Here is a 20,727-nt window from a genome sequence, read left to right as displayed (position 1 = left end):
TCATATCATTTTTGTGTCACCGTTTTGCTTTTCAACACTCCTGGGTTTGTCAGCTGTTTGATTGCACTGTCAGCGTCATGACCGCTTTCCCACAGGGCCAAGTCAGTGCTGAAAGCATTACCTGTATGTCAACACATATTACATCTTGGCTAGTTAGGTGGGGTCGTAGAGAAAACATGCACTGTCAGCATTATGACCGCTTTCCCACAGGGCCAAGTCAGTGCTGAAAGCATTACCTGTATGTCAACACATATTACATCTTGGCTAGTTAGGTGGGGTCGTAGGGAAAACATGCACTGTCAGCAAATAATCGGGAATGGTGTGGTGTTCCTCGTACACAGCATAGAACAGCTACATTGGCTGACCAGTGTTGTTCATTGTGGTGTCGTGTGACGTGCTTCAAACTGTGGTGTCTGTCATGTCCTGGTGAAGGGAGGTCACTCTAGTGTGACGTTAAGCTGTGGTTTGTGACGTAGTTCATGTTCCTGGGTTAACATGTAGAATTAACACTAACTATGTCAAGTAGGTTTCCTTCATGGTAGTCTTGCATATGTCCATTGTTTATGCTAATGAAAAGTTAAAATTAATTAATCAGTTATTGAACATAAACAAAATTACAAATCATTTTACAAATGTGAATAATTATGATAAAAAATGTAATTATGATTTCACTAAACAATGTCAGCTGCATGCAGTAAGATTAGAACTTTTGCATTTGAATGTGTAAAGTGTGTCTGCATGAGATCTACAGTTTAGTACAGTGTATTGATTCCAAAGCCCTTCTCCTCAAAGACGTGGTTGTTTTTTCAGGGAGCAGTGCATCTGGTAGCAGCAAGAAGGAGAAAGAAAAGTCCGACCGAAAATCTGCTAGTCCTGCTGGGAGTGGCGGCGGCAGTGACACTGACACAGCCAGCCTAGCGAGCGCGCGGCGAGGTGCCCCCAGCGATCGCAGCCTCCCCCCACCTCCTGGGCCTCTTGCACAGATGCCAGCAGACCTCAGTGGGAGCAGGCAGTCCTTTAGAATGGCCATGGGAAACCCATGTGAGTTCTTTGTGGATGTCATGTGATTGGTCACGTGTCCAGGTCATGTGACTGACTCCAGAGCCAATCAGCTTGATTGTATTGCATGCAGAGTGATTGAGCAATTCACCAGTGAACCAGAACTCGTCACTTGAGTGTAGAGTGAATCGTTATACTGCAGACTACTTATACGCAGTTTTATAACTTATGTCCAAACTTGTGGAAGATCGGAACAACAGTTTGGCTCCAGAACATAACGTTCGTCCAAAGGATCTGATTTGAAACAATGTCTATCTATTTTCTTTGATCATTTTCAGCCTACTGTGTTACTACATATGCGCATTCTTGTAAACCTGTGTGTATTTAATGCATGACTACGGTGTTGTTATTTATTGTAGCTCTTCTAGAGATTGAGGACATACCGACCACGATTGACTGACGGAAAGTTGCTGCCTGTCTGCCACCTGCCCGTTGCATTCTTCCCTCCGCCCGTTGCCCGCCCGCCCGTAGCCCGCCCGCCATCTCACATCTAACCCACTTCGTTCTTCTAACAACGCTAACCCTTCTACAGTGCCCGCCCGCCTCGTTCGTTCGTTCGCTCTCTGACGCTCTTTCCTTCCCATCATGCAATTAACCCTGCTGCATAAACCTCTGTTGGACTTCTCAAAGCCTTGCTTTGGATTTCACATGGGTGGGTGTGCACCAATAGACATGATCGTGGTTAGTCATGTGACGTGTCATCATGTGATACCTAGCACCGAGGACAGACCGGCCAATGAATCCTGTCCATGAGAGAGAGAGAGAGAGAGAGAGATCACAGCATTGTATACAAAGTTATTTTTGAAGAAGCCAGTAGGTGTGTAGCTTGACTGAATGCTGTAGAAGACGTGAATGCTGGAAATTGGTTTTCAGTTTCCACAACAGTTACTTCCCTTTGTTTCAACTCGTCTTTCGTTTCCTTTTTCACTTTCATCACTCACCCTATGCATGCTTTCCAAATGCTTGTGTAACCATCGCCAAAATTAACACTGTCAAAACAGAGTGCAGTCTGCGTGATCACAAATACTTTTTCTTTTCTTTGCCTGTCTGTTGCTGTTCTGTTCACATCTGCTTGTCTGCATGCGTTACCTTTAATAAACTAACTCATGCATAATTCTTTCATGGGGTGTTGATAAAGAGGACTGTATCTATTGGTTAAATCTTATCCAGTTTTGGAAGAAGCGAAACATAGGTTGATTTTGACACCATTCGGAAAGAATTCTGCAAGCATGGCAACCCACACCCAAGCCCCATTCTAAGCATGGCCTGTCATCCTCAGCACTGCCCCTCCCACCTATCCCAGCATCCTTTTGGCATGCAATATTCCGTCTCAGTGGCCAGCATGTCCGTCATCAAACACTCATGATGACGTCATTATCTGCTGACGGTGACGTCGTCGTCATGAGTTTGACCTGAGAAACATATCAAAGTGTCCAGCTGCATCCAATTTCGAGCTAAATTAATTGAACTTTCATGCAATGGTGTGAAAGTAGAAATATGTTTATTTTATAATTTATGTTAAAGCTTTATTTCAGGTTTCGACAATCAAGTTTAATTTGAACTGGAAATTGTCTTATTAGTTCAAATTGTCCAATTATATTGGGAGGGTAGCCACCTGGCATAATTTTATTGATTTGATAGTGATTATATAAAATTCCCTAATGAGGACATTTTTGGAAATTTTTGCTATTTTGGCATAATTTCTATTATCCTTGAAGAAATAAAATTGAAATGAATAAAGTGTTTTCCTTCCATGAAGGATCGTAAGTATGAAGGTGATTTAAATCAAATTCCATAATAACTACGTAAGTTTCGGAATACTATTAGTGTTAGCATAATTCATTGTTAAAATAAATTTCTGAAAGTTGTTGTGCCTTGATAAGATAATGGATGTTGAACAGCTGGAGGTCATTTGTCAAACGTCAGTCGAAGACCGACTTAAAAGGTGAACTGTTTGTCGTCTTCTATACCCCTTGCTTTTGCAGGCCATGTTCTTACAAGCAGTTCCTCAGTTACGTACTACACTCACGCGTGTGCAGTTTACGTACATGCTACGATGTGTACATAAGTCGTTGAACATGCTACGATGTTTGCATAAGTTATCGAATATGCTACGATGTCCGTAAGTCATACATTAAATTTGTAAGTCAATCATTGTGGCATGGGGTCTGCACAAATGGTATGCGTAAGTCCTACATGCTACGATTGATTAATTTACGTAATATATTAGACATGCGTCACACGTACATGTTACGATTAGTTATGTAATACATGTGTGTGTAATGTCTTATGGACATGCTAAGATTGAGTTATGCATGGTAGTCAAATATGTTTACGTTGAAAACAAGAGAAAATTGCTCAACGTGGATAATAATGAGTTTTAGTCTTGGACATGGTGGTATATTGTTACTTCTGTAATTCTGATGAATTGTTTGTAAGTTTTCTTTTCATGTTTGCATACATACTCATGGTATGGTAGTTTACGATTTAGTTAGAGCAGTAGTTGATAGAAATTGTTTCGATAATTGTAACGAGAGCAACAACTTGGGATTGAACCTGAGACAGTACAGCTACTATTTCCATTGGTTTCTGGGTTGAGTGGTTTTCTCTTGTTAATGAATGCCTTGTACAAATGCAGAACACCAGTGTATGACTGCTAGAGTGACAGTGCGAATGAATGCAGTGGGAGTGCATGGTACATAGTATGCAAGACCGGCTGACTCTAGTGGCCGTTAGTGAGAAACCTGCTCGGATGGACTATGCTATTTATCTTGACAACTTTTAACCTTTTGTACAGACTACATCTGCTATTGTATATTATTTTCTGTCCTTGTACAAAGCTTCTTCACCTGTACAGTTTTACTATGTGCTTTTTTATGTTGATGAGAGTTGTCTCCCTTTGTCAAGTACCAAGTTGTGATAAGACATATCGATGATTTTAAACGAGTGTTGGCATGAACACATTGCTCTGCTGATAATCTGGTGTCCATCCATTTAACTTGCTCTTGTGTGCATCACTTATTGTTTGTTTCAACAAGTATATTTTATATGTCACTATTACAGCCTAATGTGTAGACTTGGTTGAGATTGTTTGCCTACTTGTTATGTAACGTAAACCTGGCGCCGATTCTGAAATAGATACCTGAGCTTATTTCTGAAATCGAGAGAAACCTGAACTGTGAAGATATATGAATATTGTCAACTTGATTTGTTGTCTCTGTTATTGTGTATCCAATCAACCATCATCTTCCATCATGTCCGGGAGTGAGGTAGCCTAGTGGTTAAAGTGTTCGCTCGTCACGCCAAAGACCCGGGTTTGATTCCCACATGGGTACAATGTGTGAAGCCCATCCTGGTGTCCCCTGCCGTGACATTGATGGGATATTGCTAAAAGCAGCGTAAAACCAAAGTCACTAGCTCACTCCATCATGTCCAGGTGAACTGTCTCTGTTTCCCGACTTGGGTGCTAGTTGTCCTCGACATCATCGCCAAAACATCAGAACAGGACCTATCCCGTCTACAGTGCAATATCCTTTCTTTACCATATAGCAGGTCCCACATACAAACCACTTGAAACAGAAGTTTGTAATGAACCTTTACAATCAACGCACAAGTTTTAGAGCTGCTTTGTTGAAGTTACAAGCTGGACTTTTACTTCAGTGTTAAAGAGCGGATATATGTTTTAATTTATTATCAGATCTCGACTCATTGCCAAATTTTATGTTTTTGCCTATATTTTACCTTCTTTCACCAACTTCAACCACAGCTGATGAAAACTTAAATATTTGTCAAATTCAGTTGCTACTTACGGACTGGTCATTAATTATGGGGGAGGGAGAGCCGGTGAGATTAGGGGAGGGGAGGGGGGTCAATAGAAAATGACACAGGGAAACAGAGGGAGGGGTGTCACAAAGTTTATCACAAGTATGTCCCTAGGGGGAGGAGAAGAAAGAAGGGAAAATGACTTTTTCCAAATAAAAGCAATGACCAGTCCCTTATCTAAATGAATGAGTGGTGATCTGTCTCTTTTCTCATTTGAAGGGGCACAAAGATAAGGAAGATAAGCATTACAATAAATTCTACCTCATAAGTGATTTTTTGGTGAAATATTTATGCTTATATGACAGAAAGTTAGATAGTTGGTTGAAATTCTATGTCAATTTGTCCGGGGGAGAGCGAAGAAGTCCTTGCCATTTCGAATAAGACTAAGGACTTCTAAGATTTGAATCATCTTTCGTAGTTGTGTTTTCTCACAGACTGACCTGACATGAAGCGATAGGACCATTTTTTATAAGACATGATTACACCATTTAATCTGAAGCCACCAATCTGGTTCAGGCTTAAATTTAATGATGAGAAGCTACTTGACTCCCATGGGGTAGGTTAGTCACCATTATGTTGGCCCAGTGAACTGTTACCAACCTTTTGTGGAGTCCTGTTTTAAGGAAATCATTCACGAGCCTGTATTCCTAGAGTACAGGGTATTGTTGTTATTTTCATGTTTCATTGCCATGCTGTTGTGCAACTCTCATATTATACTGAGGGAAAGAAGTAAAGGAACACATTCATATGTTTGATGATGGAAAGAAGTAGAGGAACACACACGTTTGACAACATTGTACAGTTTCCCAAAGATGGCAGCCATTTTGCTGACATAAAGGCTATAGGTTGGACACAGCAGTTAACTTTCTCTACATATTTTGCTGTCCCCTTATTTCTTCCCATGAGTATATGTACATCATAACCTTTCAGAGGCTCTTAAACCACTTACAGAGGCTCTTAAACCATGCTCTTTCGTTAGGGCTCTTAGACTAAGCTCTTGCAGGGGCTTTATTATGTTCATATGCAGATAGGGAAGCTATGAATGACTATTTATAGAAATGTTGCCTTACGTAGGGTTATTTTTGTAGTGTAGCGGCTGGTTGAGAGCATGCAGAGTGCGTCCGAGCAGGTCATGTGCTTGATTGTGTAAACAGTTTTTGTAAAGAAAATCTGAGTTGACTGTAGACATGTGTAAATGTCACCAAATTGTCATAATAAACGAATATTCAAAGATATTGCTTTCCTTTGTTCTCATGGAATCACAAGCCTACCAAAGATGATAGCTCTTCAGCAACCCATGCCACTAATGGGATCGAGGGGTCAGACTCGCTCACTTGGTTGATGCACGTCATCTATCCCAATTGCGTGCATCGATGCTTATGATATCAATCACTGGATTGTCTGGTCCAGATTCGATTATTTACAGACCACCGTCATGTAGATGGAATATTGCTGAGTGCTGAGTTAAACAACAAAACAACCAAAGAAGCCCAGCAGAGAGCAACCAAACTGTTGAACATGCAGACACTTTGAACAGAAATAACCACGCAAATTACAAACAATACACAATCCCCAGAGAGTTTGCATAGAATAAGATCCCGGCACATTTTCAGTGGAACTGAACACAGTAAATCATGGCGACACAACAAACAGTGTGATCTCCATTGAAGATGGACTGCCTCCATGGTCAAGTGGTAGAGCATCTGCCTGGAAGAAGGTCCAGGGTTCGATCCCAGGCTACATCATATCAAAAGATGTTAAATGATGGTACTTGTTGTTTCCCTGCCTGGCACTCAGCTTAAAGGGGCTGAAACAAGGACTGGTCAGCTGGGAGTCAGTATACTGTGTCTGAGAGGGGTGTCTATGTTAAACTGCACCATATGGTATCTCAGTGGGCTAGCACTGTAAGATCTGCATAGGTCCGGACTAGTACATGCAGACACACATATATTTTGGGTGACGTTAAGCCCCATTTCATCTCGCCTCCATTGAAAGTGTGCCAGGTTCGTATCATTACGATGCAAACCTGATGGGGAGGAGAGCCTAAAGTGATGCAGGTCTTGGATGTTTACCACTGTGGTAAAAGACAGGAACGGCTATGGTGCCGACAGACCCAGAAACATGAAGGGGGCGAACCGGGATTGGCACCCACAAGTTTGTGTGGATTAACCTTTGGATATTTGCACAGGAGCGTTTCAGCAGTTCTCAATGTTGATTGGTAAATCGAAGCCCTGATGTCTCATTTGTGAGACGTTCATATTGACTACATGACATCTGAACAATAGGCTGCCTTCAGTCACTAACACCATTCATTCAGGACTTGAAGTAAGAGGCGACTTAATGCTGAGAGCGGCGTTAATAACAAACAAACAAACAAACATTCACTGGTGACTGACAATCCATAATTCAAATGTTTTTTCTCTAAATCATTGGGGGCCAGATTACAGGCCAGCAGAGAGCAACCTAACTATGGAATATGTACGCACTTGACACAGCCACACAAACTACAAACAAGACACAATCCCCATAGAGTGTGCATAGTAATAAGGACATTGCACAATTTCAATATGTGCACCTCGTTTGTTGTGGTAGGCATGCTTTTCTGTTTGGTTCCATTGAAAATCTGCCAGGTTCTTATTGCAGGTGAAATTGTTGGAGACATGGTTTTGTTTGTTGTTTAACGCCGCACTCAGCAATATTCAGCTATATGACGGCGGTCTGTTAATAATCGAGTCTGGACCAGACAATCTAGTGATTGATATCATGAGCATCGATTCACGTAATTCTGATCGATGACATACATCAACCAAGTCAGCGAGCCTGACCACCCGATCCCGTTAGTCGCCTCTTACGACAAATATAGTCGCCTTTTACGACAAGCATGGGTTGCAGAAGGTCAGATCTACCCCGGATCCTCACGGGTCTGGAGACTGATGGAGATGCAATGTGCCTCGGACAGAAAAAAAAGAACATAAATTAAGGGCCATAGGTCTTGTCAAGCAAATTTTGGTTCAACACAAGTGAACTCAGTATTGATATTAAGTTATGAGATTTTTATTTGTAATCAACATATTACCACTGGCCCATGGACAGTTACAAAACATAAAACGGTTTGATCAATCGTTAACAAAGTATTTTGGGGTGTTGAGATGAAAAAAATGAAGGAATATTACTTACTGTAGATACTCAATTAATTGACGACTGGGACCGCAATGATCTGATGGTAGAGCAGAAGGTCAGGGGATAGAGCCCTGCCGCGTCATACCAAAAGATGTTAAAATATGTTACTTGTTGTTACCCTGCCTGGTGCTCGGTAAAGGGGCTAAAACCAGGACTGGTCGGCTTGGAGCCAGTACACTGTGTCTGAGTGGGGTATAAGTAAACTGCGGCATGGTATTTCAGTGGGCTAGCACATATAAGATCAGCATTAGTCTGGACAAGTACAAACAGACACACACAAGTCACTATGTAAGTGCAATAATCTAGAACGCTAAAGTCCATTTCACCTTACGTAACTGATGATGATTAGAGAACCAGTGTTCACTATAGAGGGGATGGGTGGGTAAGGGTGTGATCTTAAATTAAAATCTAACAGCTGATAGGGGGATTGGTGATCATTGCAGACAATAGTGACTAAATGGATCAGGGGGACAAGCCAGTATTACCAGTCACTGGATCGTCTGGTCCAGACTTGATTATTTACACCCCGCCATCATAGATCTGGAATACTGCAGTGTAGCGTTAAACAGGAAGGTAGCCTGAGGTCTTACGTCACATTCAAGATTTTTACACTCATCCACTTGTGTGTGTGTGTGTGTGTGTGTGTGTGTGTGTGCGTGTGCGTGTGCGTGTGTTTTCTAGTGTTTTCTAGTGCTAGCTCACCGAGATAACAAGGATACCCCACCCCACACAGTATACTGAGCGCCAAACAGGGTAACAACAAGTACCATCTTTTAAGACTTTTGGACCAGGGATCGAACCACCAACCTTCCGCCCTCTGGGCAGATGCTCTATCCTCTAGACCGCAGAGGAGGTCTCGTTAAACAACAAACACACATGGTCTAGTGATCAGAAGAACAAAATCCAAAGGAATCACATAAACAAATGTCTACAAAATAACATCTGCTGTTACTGAGACTAACATGTAGCAGAAGATAGTTGATTTGTCCGTCATTCAAGGGTTTTACTCCCCTCCCGCATTGTGTAGGTCTTAGTGTTTGTTTGTTTGTTTGTTTGTTGTTGTTGTTGTTTTTTTGGGGGGGTTGTTTGTTTGTTGTACTCTTCATCAATCCAGCTATATGATGGTGATTCCTCAAAAAATTATTCTGGGCCAGACAATCCAGTGACTGACATCATGAGTAGTAATGTAAGACTGACCATACGATCCCAGTAGTCGCCTCTTAGGACGAGCATGGGTTGCAGAAGACAAATTTTAACCCAGATCTTGATTCAGAGATGGGCGCTTGTTTGAGTATGGGCAATTAATCGAGCATTTACAGTATTAAATTTATTAGATTTATCAACAGGAACATAATTAGTATGTGCAGAGATATCGACTTTTCAGTCACGAACCCACATTGCTGAAGACCTATTCTATCCCGGAATGTTTACGGGTGACTTAATACTAGAGGTTCCCTTGTACAAGTTGTACAGGTAGTAGTATTTTAACTGGGAGAGGTGTACTTTACTTACCGGGATTTCAATTAGAGCCGAGTGGCGGATCGAACTCCGAAGTCAGCTTGTAGCTAAGCCAGGCTAATGAGTTGATCAACTCGGCCCCACCTTACCATGGGACCAGGTGCGCTATCACAAATAACAAGTGCTTGTTTCCCAAGTCATCAGCACTCGGTTGTTTACACGCATGCTCAGCTCCCATTTACTCCAAGTTTCCTCAAACTGGATTAATTCGTTAAAAGTGATGTCTAACCCATACCCTACCCAACAACTAACCCTAAGGATCGTAAAGGGGTGTTTGATTCCGAATGGTGCTGAACCCTAAGGATCGTAAAGGGGTGTTTGATTCCGAATGATGCTGAACCCTAAGGATAGTAAAGGGGTGTTTGATTCCGAATGGTGCTGAACCCTAAGGATAGTAAAGGGGTGTTTGATTCCGAATGATGCTGAACCCTAAGGATAGTAAAGGGGTGTTTGATTCCGAATGGTGCTGAACCCTAAGGATAGTAAAGGGGTGTTTGATTCCGAATGATGCTGAACCCTAAGGATAGTAAAGGGGTGTTTGATTCCGAATGGTGCTGAACCCTAAGGGTCGTAAAGGGGTGTTTGATTCCGAATGATGCTGAACCCTAAGGATCGTAAAGGGGTGTTTGATTGGATAGGGGTACAAGCCCCAAAGATCGTAAAGGATGCTTGATCGGAAAGGTTGAGGTGAGGTGAAATGGGCTTTAAAATCGCGTTCAAGATTATTGCACTTATATAGCGACGCGCATGCATGTGTGTGTGTTTCTGTTTGTACTAGTCTGGACTAATGCCGATTTTTATAGTGCTAGCCCACTGAGATACCATGCTGCAGTTTAAGAGGAATACCCCACTCAGACACAGTATACCGACTCCGAGCCAAACAGTCCTTGTTTTTGCCCCTTTGTGCCGAGTGTCAGGCAGGGTAACAACAAGTAACATCTTTTAACATCTTTAGGTTTGACACGGCCGGGGATCGAACCCACCACCGTCAACTCTCCGGGCAGGCGCTCTATCCACCAGACCACAGAGGCGGAAAAGGGATCCAAGGGCAAATGATGGAGTTTGGGGTAACGTACTCTAACCAGCCAACGCCAACATATTTAACCCAGACGTGGAGGCACGAGATCGGGATCTGTGAAGCATTTAAGAAATAGCCTACACAGAGCTGGGTGTATCCTCTGTGCAAGTGAGCGAAACTCCGGGTCGTAAATTTGGACTAACAGACCGCCGTCATATAGCTGGAATATTGCTGAGTGCGGCGTAACCCTCTGGATGCCGAGGTCTTTTTCTGACGCACATTTTCCTAAGATCTGAAGTGAAGGTTGTGCGAGAATTGCACTCACGCGGCACTGGATATACCTCCGGCTATAAAATTAGGCAGAGATGTAGAATATTAAATTTCCTATCTGATGGTGTAAATGTTACTGCACATATTAAATCGGTTTGAAAAAGAGACACTGCAAAGTGTTGTCCGAGAATTTATTCTGCGTTGAAAAACAGCAAATTTCGCCGCTTTATATCGTACACCCATAAAAGTACTGTGCGACGATTTTTTTAATTTAGCTGTTTTATAGAAACTGTGAGCTAACAAAATACTGCCTTATATCTGAACGATATAAATATATAACAAATGGATTTATATGCTTATGTTTAACGTAATACATTCAATACAAATATAGCCTGCCGTAAAGGACGAAAACTGATTTTCCTCTAGGACGTCAAAAGACGACAGAGAGGTTACGCACGTACAAAGACAAGGGGGCATAACTCCGCTATACTTAGCACTAGTTTATTGTAACTTGGGTCACTTGGTAAGAATTAGCTGTGGATAAGGACACTATATTTTCGTGGTGATTTGTTCACGAGGAAGCAAACTATTACTTTATACAGGGAGTTAAACAAAAATCAAAGAAACAAACAAACCTGCCTCTGACTGACCACAGGACCATGTACTAATATTGATAACAAACAAACTCGCAGACGACGGCCTCGTCTACGAGTTTTTTTGCGAATTTGTTTATTATTAGTATTAGTTACATGGTCCCGTGAACTGACTGACCAACAGACATTGTATTATACATGTGGTCCTGTGTTGAAAGCTAAGCTTTGGAGAGGGATCAAAATCGAAGCCAATGACCCAAGGTGGACTCAATGTAGTTTGACAGCTTATAAGCACAAATTAATGCTTGCCGTGAATTGCGACTATGCTTGTCGTAAGAGGCGACTAACGGGATTGGGTGGTCAGGCTCGCTGACTTGGTTTGATGCATGTCATCATTTGCGTGGATCGATGCTCATGATGTCAATCACAGGATTGTCTGGTCCAGATTCCATTATTTACAGACCGTCGTCTTATAGCTGGAATATTGCTAAGTGCGGCGTTAAACAACAAACAAACACAAATTAGTTAAATTTGTTTCAGAAATAAAAGCATTTGGATTACCGTATTTCCTCTAATAGACGCCGGCCTCTAATAGAAGCCGGGTCAATTGATAAGTGCAAAAAATAGAAGCCGGGCCTCTAATTGACGCCGGGTGAAAGGCTTGTCCGAAACAAATAAAAGCCCGGACGTCTAATAGAGGAAATACGGTATTTGTTGTTGACTTATCTGCGAGGCCACAACGAACACTTATCAAAATATGTAAACATTCGTTCCTGGTAGTTGGAATTAAGCTTGTAAAACTTAACAATTTCTCCTTACATTCACACCTTTGCAATAAAGATAAAACTTGTATCCAGGCTGTGAATGTAGACAAAAACACTGTGAACACACTGAGTCCGCCCCGGCATTTTATTGAAGAATGGTGGTGCTTAGGGTCACGAATTTTCCTGTGTATTTTATCCTGAGATGATGATATTCATTCCACTTATTGTCAATTATTAGTTAAATTTGGTGAACCAATATACCCTGGAAAAATAAATAAGTGTCCTACAGTGAAATCACTGAGAACTGGCAGATCAGTGTCGGTGTATCTGAAGTTCTATTCACACACTGCTCATTGCTTGTGCTTGAAATAAAAGACATGACAATGTACTTTCCGCCCATGCCAATCATCTAAATTTGAAGAGAAGCGAAAACGGTGCCGACTATCCTCATCCTATATTTGTACTTCCGTCACTGCCGTCTCGCCTCTGGATCTAGCTTCAGACCAATATGGCGGTGGTCACGTGACGTTATAGATAATATATCAACGTAATATAAGTCATTTTCTTTCTAAAACTCCTTTAAAAAAACATTCCGTGGCCTTATTAATACACGTAAATTAGGAGTGAAATTATGGCATTTCTTCAATTCCAATTCTGGCCCCATACACTGAAGCATTGGGCAGCAAACGCCATCTTTAACCCTCTTGGTGCCACGGGACCATATATGGTCCCTCACTTTTCACACCCGCATAGTGCCAGGGGACCATATATGGTCCCGAGAAAATGCCCTTTTTAAACTGTGAATTTTGATATTTAACACTCAGTGCGCAAAGTCAAAACTATAACCATCATCACCCCAATCATCTTAGCTTTAACACCGTATAACTCATACTTTATACAATGCTATGGATTGCGAAATATGGCGAGATTGGTAAAGTGGCTACCGCTCTTCTCGGCCTTTTTCTGCCATGTTTGAACAGCAAGCGAATGACGGCGAATTTTGATTATGCACCCATGTCACATACACGTAAATATTTTCAGACAAAATCCTTGTTCATAAGAAAAAATATGACCTGAGTGATCAGAAAGACATATTTTTCCCAACTGTATACTTATTCACGTAAATACAATTCTGTTCACTCCTTATGAACAAGTTTATTTACACGTTTTGTATATTTTTATCGACTATCGGTAATGGCGGAATGGTCGGTACACATGAGAAAACGACAGTGTATATTTCCATTACATTTATGACGTACATTGAATGAATTTATAACCATCATCACCCTAATCATCTCAACTTTAATATCGTGTAACGCATATTTTATGCAGTGCTACGGATTGCGAAATATGGCGAGATTAGTAATGTGGTTACCGCGCTTCTCGATCTTTTTCTGCCATGTTTGAACACCAAGCGAATGAAGGCAATGGTTATTATGCACCCATGTCACATACACGTAACTATTATTATATCAGACAGCCAATTTGAAAAAGAAATCTGATCGGACTGATCAGAAAGATTTACTTGTCCCCACTGTACAGTTATTGGCGTAAGAGTACTAACGTTTAGTCGGCCGCGGAAGTTCTTTGTTCAAGTATTGCATATGTTTATCGACTGTGTGTCATGGCGATTTAGCACGGCGATGCATACCAACCGACAGTGCAGATTGTCTTTTTGTTTATGATGCTGAATTACAGAAAATATTCAAATCAAAGATATGGAAATATAGCTATAATCGTTAATATTAAGTTGGTATTGTGTATATTTATGGGCAGGAGGTTCATGATCAAAACCTAAACATTGAATGGCCAAGCCCGAAGTGATCGACAGGGCACGTTCGCCTCATATCTGTGCCGCGATTTCTTGTTTACGGGTTGTCCTACATACTTGCCCGTTCAGACAAATAACTGCTACTTTTTTCATATGAAATGACTAAGAGTCATGTGTGATTGCTCAAACTACCTGACCGTGTGAGTGACTTGCCCTAACTGTTTCACATTTTGTCGCAAATGGAGATTTCAGAAGTGTGGCCACGACATCTAACGTGAGTCGACGCCATATTGTAAACAAAATGTGTCGAGGTCGGTTCCACATGTGGTAGCTCGGGCCCCGTTTCTGTCGATAGTACACGCGATACAAACATAATGCAACTACTGAAAACATCAACATAACTTCTACAATGATGACATCAATACCTTTTTGTATTTGGATTAACCGCTTATGGATACGATGTGCTTTTAAGTTCAATTTCGATTTGTTTTTCCTTTCATTGAAACTGTGATAATGGCGGTGTGATTGGTTTGCTGAAATAGTATTTTCCATGAGTCTAATGTACATGGTACATGTTGTGATTGTAGAAGATAATTGATAACCAATTGTGTATGCATATATATCATCAAATACACATTACTAATCTCTTCAGAAAATGGAATATATTATAGCTCGTTTTCAAACATTCTGCTATGGATATTAGATCAAAAAATGATACTAGATTTACAAATTATTTATGTACACTGTACTCGCGATTAACGTATCTATTGCAAGTCTTCAACTCTTATTTGATATGTCATCTGAAATGTCAGCAATGAGTACAATTAATTTTATTTCGTTACAATCTGCAATTTTATTCAAATAGGCTAATAGACGGTCGGTGATTTCCCGCCGCTGTGAATTTGTCGTCTGGACAGGTGCGCGTGATTTGACCTCGCGTGTTGTGACGTGGATGACGCCACATGAAACAGCTGATCTAATGTTGTGGTAGTATAATGGAAACACGTGGTTTCATTTTCCAAATAACAATATTCTCTTTGACTGAACTAGAAAGCATATCTAGTACATCACGATTGGAAAATGTCTACGGCGACCGACGAGTGAATGAGACCGCTTATCATTTGACTAACGGTGTTAGAATATTTGGCGCAGTTTTCTAATTTTGGTATGTTGACATGTGCTTTTCATATCTGTTTGAAGGCTTGATATTCCAAAAAAGTAATATGCATTTAGTTGAGTACAGCGAGAAAGCTGTCAAAATGCATCCAATATTAAACCACCTAGATTTTTAATATTTTAGCTTCATCTATTGGAATCTCGAATGGTTCAATTTATAACATAAACAGTAAAAGTAATTAGATCTTCTCACAATATATAGATAATCAATTTCTGAAAGACAAAAAGTTTTTAGTGTAAATGTGACTTCGTTTTGATGTTTTATATAGTTATATGTATGTCTTTTTTCACTCTGCATTATCTAAATTACCAAATACTTCGACCAGTGACATATAGTAGTAATTATATTCTACTTTGTTTTTTTATCCTAGCTATGAAATAGATTTTCTTTTTAAATAAATATTTGTCTAAGAGCAAAATCAATACATTCTTGTGGTTTTTTTTCACCATTTTAATTTGTATATCTTCCCTCCAAGCTGTTGTTTAGCTAGGCCAAAATTAAGAGAAAAAGGAAAGACATAATAAACCATTTTAAGTAAGATTTTGCTGGTTAAATTTTCGGAGTTCAATACCAAGAATATATTTTTCCTTTTATGACAAATAATTCCATTACTTTCATTTATCTACGATCATTATCTATTTCAAACTTTTCCTTCAGTAGAATGGGATGGAATGGGAAACTAGTGGAAATAAACCATCACGTATGTCCTTTAATGTACATGTACATACCTAGCTATAGGTGTAAATACACTTCTAAAGTCGTATTTATAAATCAAATGAATAAATGAAAGAAAAAGTGGTATTTCATGGACTGGCCATACAAGTATATTTTGAGCAAAGGTCTAAGTTAGGCAGCCAAGTGCGAAATACGAGCTGATACGAGGATGTATGTTTTCTGGTGTTCATAGTGAAACAATGACATATGGCGCGGCGGCGCCCGAGTTGCGAGTGATCGAAAATAGGTTTGTTGAATAGATTTGCTGCCCATGAAAACGTTTCAACAAATTTGATTGAATCTACATGTACTTACTCTTGGGTAGTATTACGTAAGTATAATCTTGTTAATTATTAAGAAATAACAATGATGCCCGATATTGAGCGATGTCAATTTGAGTATTGTCAGGGCTGTTTAGCGATCTTTCACATTTTGTCCTTTGAAAATGTACGATGTCAATTACCCGGAAGTTGTTTTTATCACTAATAAAAGAGCACGGTCATTGAAACATACATGGACGTAACCGGGATTTCTTCACGATATACATTCCAAACTGTCATTCGTTTTGTGACATAATCTTTAAAACAGTCTGCGTATGAATTAATCACGACCACTTCCGTCAATTTTGTTTTGACGTCAAAAACATGCACAATTTCATCGGGTTTTTTTATCGGTAAATATAACTCACGGAAAATTCTCAGTGAATGTGTACTTCAACATAAATATGATATGTCTATCACTGTTAGGACATGTACTTGCCAATGATATGAATTATTGGTCACTTAGATTTCAAACAAGGGCGCTTACTTGACTTTGCTTGCCGTATTCGGGAGCGTCCATATTACGATTAATGTGGAAAAGTAGGAAACTTATAATATCAGCACATTTATCAATGGCTGGGCAGTGCATAGATCTTTGGGATTTTGTGATTTTAGATACTGTTGGAAAGACAATCAACTCGAGTTGCATGTTATACAATTTGGTTACATTGTGTGAAGAAATAAAGACGTTGCAACACTTTTGATACAATGTATACGTTTTTGTAACCGCGACGTCAGCACAGTGCGGCACTAAGCGGTTTGCAGGCTGACTGACGTCTAGGCACCATGAGGGTTAAGTTGACCCGTTTTCTGGCCGAATATCAACAGACATTTGACCGCATAAAGCGTCTTTGTCAGCTGTCTCGGGACCAAGGTCATAGAGTTCAAGTACAGAGCGTATGACGTCATCATCGCCTGTTCTGACGTCACAGCGGTTTCAAGTCGGCTGTGGGTAGCCCAGCAAGATCGGTCCTGTCTCTATCATTACGAATGAGCAATCGAGTCACAATTTGTAAATTCCTGTGCATATTCATGTTAAATGTGGCATGTTCAATTCCTTTCGGGAACCTCGAAAAATGTTTAGGTATGACTAGGAAAATTACATCTGACATTATATGTGTATTTGTATGCAGTCGGTAGCGAGTATAGTGTTTTATTAAAACAGAGATCGTGTGTTCGAATCCTTGTGTGTAACAATCATTTTTCATTATATTTTTGTAGATAATATATATGCATAGCTGAATGAATCTTTTACCGCTGCGTCAAATTTTATAAGATATCATTAGAGCAATGCACGTCCCTTCCCGCATCGCCACCCAACCCCCCGACCATCCCCCACCCACACACACACACACTCAGCCCCTCCCTACTTAGCCCCTCTCACGACAAGCACAGGCTGCTTCAGATATTTGTGAGACAATCAAAATTCCTGTCATCGAACTATCGTCCCAGCTGTATCCCAACCCAATGCAACCCAACCCCACTCAACCCATCAATCAAACCATAATTTATATATTCCCGATCACATTCATATTAAATGTGGCATTTTCTTGAAAATGTTAAGGTATGACTAGTATTTATGGCGCAGTTGGTCGCGTGTTACGTCTTGAAAATAGAGAGTTCGAATCCTTCATTGAAACAATCTTTTGCAGATATATAGTTAAATGAGTATTTTACCTTGGGGTTAAAAATGGAAAAAATGCACGTGGAAAACATGAGAAATGTAAATTATTTCTTTGCTACACCTCATAGTCAGGATCAGATTTGAAACCACTGTATCAAACTTGGTTTCTGGTAAGGGCTGTTTTCAAATATTTCTCTGTTGCTTCAGTCAGTTCTATCATATTGAACTGCAGACTGCACTCAGCCCCTCTCATCACAAGTGAGTGAGTGAGTTTGGTTTTACGCCGGTTTTAGCAATATTCCAGCAATATCACGGCGGGGGACACAAGAAATGGGCTTCACACATTGTACCCATCTCGGGATTCGAACCCGGGTCTTTGGCGTGACGAGCGAACGCTTTAACCACTAGGCTATCCGACCGTCCCCTCTCATCACAAACAAAGGATGCTGGTTACCGAAACGGCCATTCTTCAGAAGTTTGTCAGCCGCATCAGTCAGTCAGTGAGACAATGTTTGTTTGGTTGGTTAACGCCGCACTCAGCGATATTCCAACTACACTACAGCGGTCTGTAAATAATCGAGCCTGGACCAGACAATCCAGTGTTTGATATAATAAACATCGATGATGACATGCCTTAACCAACTCAGCGAGCCTGACCATCCGATCCCGTTAGTCGCATTTTACATGCAGCAAGCATGGGTTGCTGAAGGCCTATTCTAACCGACAGGTCAGTGAGACAATGAATGCACCTGCATTGAGCAATAGTATAAGCAAGCAACGCAAAGCAGGCAAACAAACACGCAAACAAGCAAGTCAAGCATATACATGTATATAATGCGTGCAGTCAATCAAGACAAACCAGTGGTCGATAGCATGAGCAAAAGTCTATACACCACCAGGATGCACAGCACAGCACAGCACAGCACAGCACACAAACGCCGACGTCACATATCTTAACCTGATTGTAGGCTTAGCAGTGTTGCGACCAGCATTTAGGGTTCAGTGGTGGTTTTCTGGCCTTGAATCCCAACGAAAATCTGTAGCTGAAGTTTTGTAATTTAGTAGCTAGTCTCTCATTACTTGAACAGTACACAATCGGGTGTGTATTGTCTCAGAGGGCCTTTATAATAGAACAACTGTAATGGTAACGGGTTCTCTGTGATATTTCACTTTTTACAAATTTGGACACGTCCTTGTGGACACGTCCCTTCTTCTCCTGGCCAGGCGTCCATATGTATTCTCACTCCAGCAGGCGCACGATTGACGACCTTCCAACTATAACTAAAATCAACGTGACTTTAATAAAGATTATTTAAAGTTAAAATTATCAACAAGGTTTGAAGAGTAGTCTCCCTTTGACCCTTAACGTCTTAGGTTATAAGTGTTAATTTTTTAGTTTTAAGTTTTGACATCACATGTGTGACAAAGATACCAAATAGTGTACCTTATTATCTTTACTAAGACTTACATGTTTGCAAAAAGTATTTAGGTGTTCAAATAAACACTTCCAGCTTGGTGGTGTATGGAGAATGGGGAAGATTCCCTCTCTATGTATATTCAAATATAAAAGTTATTAAATACTGGCTGAGAGTTATTGACATGCCCTCATATAGATTGCCAAAAAAGTGTTATAATATGATGATAGTTTATGATAATAATGGGAAAAGAAACTAGGTTACAGGTGTTAGAGAATTACTTTTCAGTTGTGGCTTTGGTGATATTTGGCAAAACCAAAATGTGTATTCCAAATCAATTTTTATACTTTCATTAACCCAGAGATTAAAGGATATTTATTTACAATCTTTATTTACATTGACTCTAACAAACAAGTGCTTTTATTACAAAATGTTTAAATCAGAAATAATTATGGAAGATTATTTATCAAAAGTTAATGTTAAATTTTCGAACGGCTCTTTCACGTTTTAGATGTTCTTCTCACGACCTTTTAATAGAAACAGGGCGCTATGTAAATATTCCTCGTGAAGAAAGAATCTGTAATCTAGGTAGTTTAAACTCAGTAGAAGATGAATTTCATTTCTTACTTGTATGTCCAGTGTATTTACACCTTAGAGAAAAATACCTGCAAGCTTATTATTACAGGTACCCTAATATTATTAAATTTGTTACACTGCTGTCAACAAAAGAAGTATCTTACAAAATGTGTCCATGTACATATATTATGCCTCTTTATACCAACAGAACCTTATGAAAGAATAATCTTAGCTGCTTGGTATTAGAAAACTATTGTGTATATACATTAAGTACACTTTTATAGATATTTGCCATCTGAATAAACTACAAACCAAAGATTTAGAAATGGTATTAAACTACTAGGCTGTCATATGATATTGTGGGACGTGATATTACAAATGGTTTAGTATAGTTATATGTATATGAAATGATATGATGTGACATGACATGATGTGATATGATATGATAATTGTTGTGGTGTGACATGATACATGAGGGAATATGATGCAATATGTTATGTTTATTATAGAAATTGTGTAAATACTGTTTTTTAGTGTACATATTATATGGCTTGCGGTCTTCCAGTGTTAAATAAATATTGATTGATTGATATGAAATAAATTGGCATGGAATGACATGGCATTATATGGTATGATATGATAAGATATGATGGGACAAGCTATGAAATTGCTAATGTGTTGTATGACATGTTGAAATGTGATATAATATAGGTGTGATATATGGTACGATGGTATGTATGGTATGCTATGATATCATAATGGTATATGAAATAATACTTTATAGTATGATCTTATAATAATGATACAATATGATATGATGTTATAGAATATGTTGTATGATATAACAAGTTGTGATATGGTAAAATAGAAATTATGAAATTACAGGGTATGGCATTGTACTGTATG

General features: G+C 39.8%; 1 protein-coding gene across 8 annotated transcripts in view; it reads left to right on the top strand.

Annotated features, from left to right (window-relative positions):
- The window catches only part of LOC139470852 (segment polarity protein dishevelled homolog DVL-3-like), a 74,831-nt gene extending 72,389 nt beyond the window's left edge, over positions 1 to 2,442 (top strand). For all 8 annotated transcript variants that reach the window (XM_071253169.1, XM_071253168.1, XM_071253167.1 and 5 more), the window contains 2 exons: positions 811 to 1,041; positions 1,419 to 2,442. In XM_071253169.1, the coding sequence (XP_071109270.1) occupies positions 811 to 1,041; positions 1,419 to 1,459 (272 nt within the window). In that variant the 3' untranslated portion in view covers positions 1,460 to 2,442. The remainder of the gene's footprint in view (positions 1 to 810; positions 1,042 to 1,418) is intronic.
- The last annotated feature ends 18,285 nt before the right edge of the window (positions 2,443 to 20,727 follow it).

The sequence above is a fragment of the Haliotis cracherodii genome, unplaced genomic scaffold (genome assembly GCF_022045235.1).
Source record: "Haliotis cracherodii isolate W230 unplaced genomic scaffold, xgHalCrac1.p SCAF_21, whole genome shotgun sequence".
Lineage (NCBI taxonomy): Eukaryota > Metazoa > Mollusca > Gastropoda > Lepetellida > Haliotidae > Haliotis > Haliotis cracherodii.
Note: the sequence above shows the minus strand (reverse complement) of the source record. Positions and strands in the feature narration are given on the sequence as shown.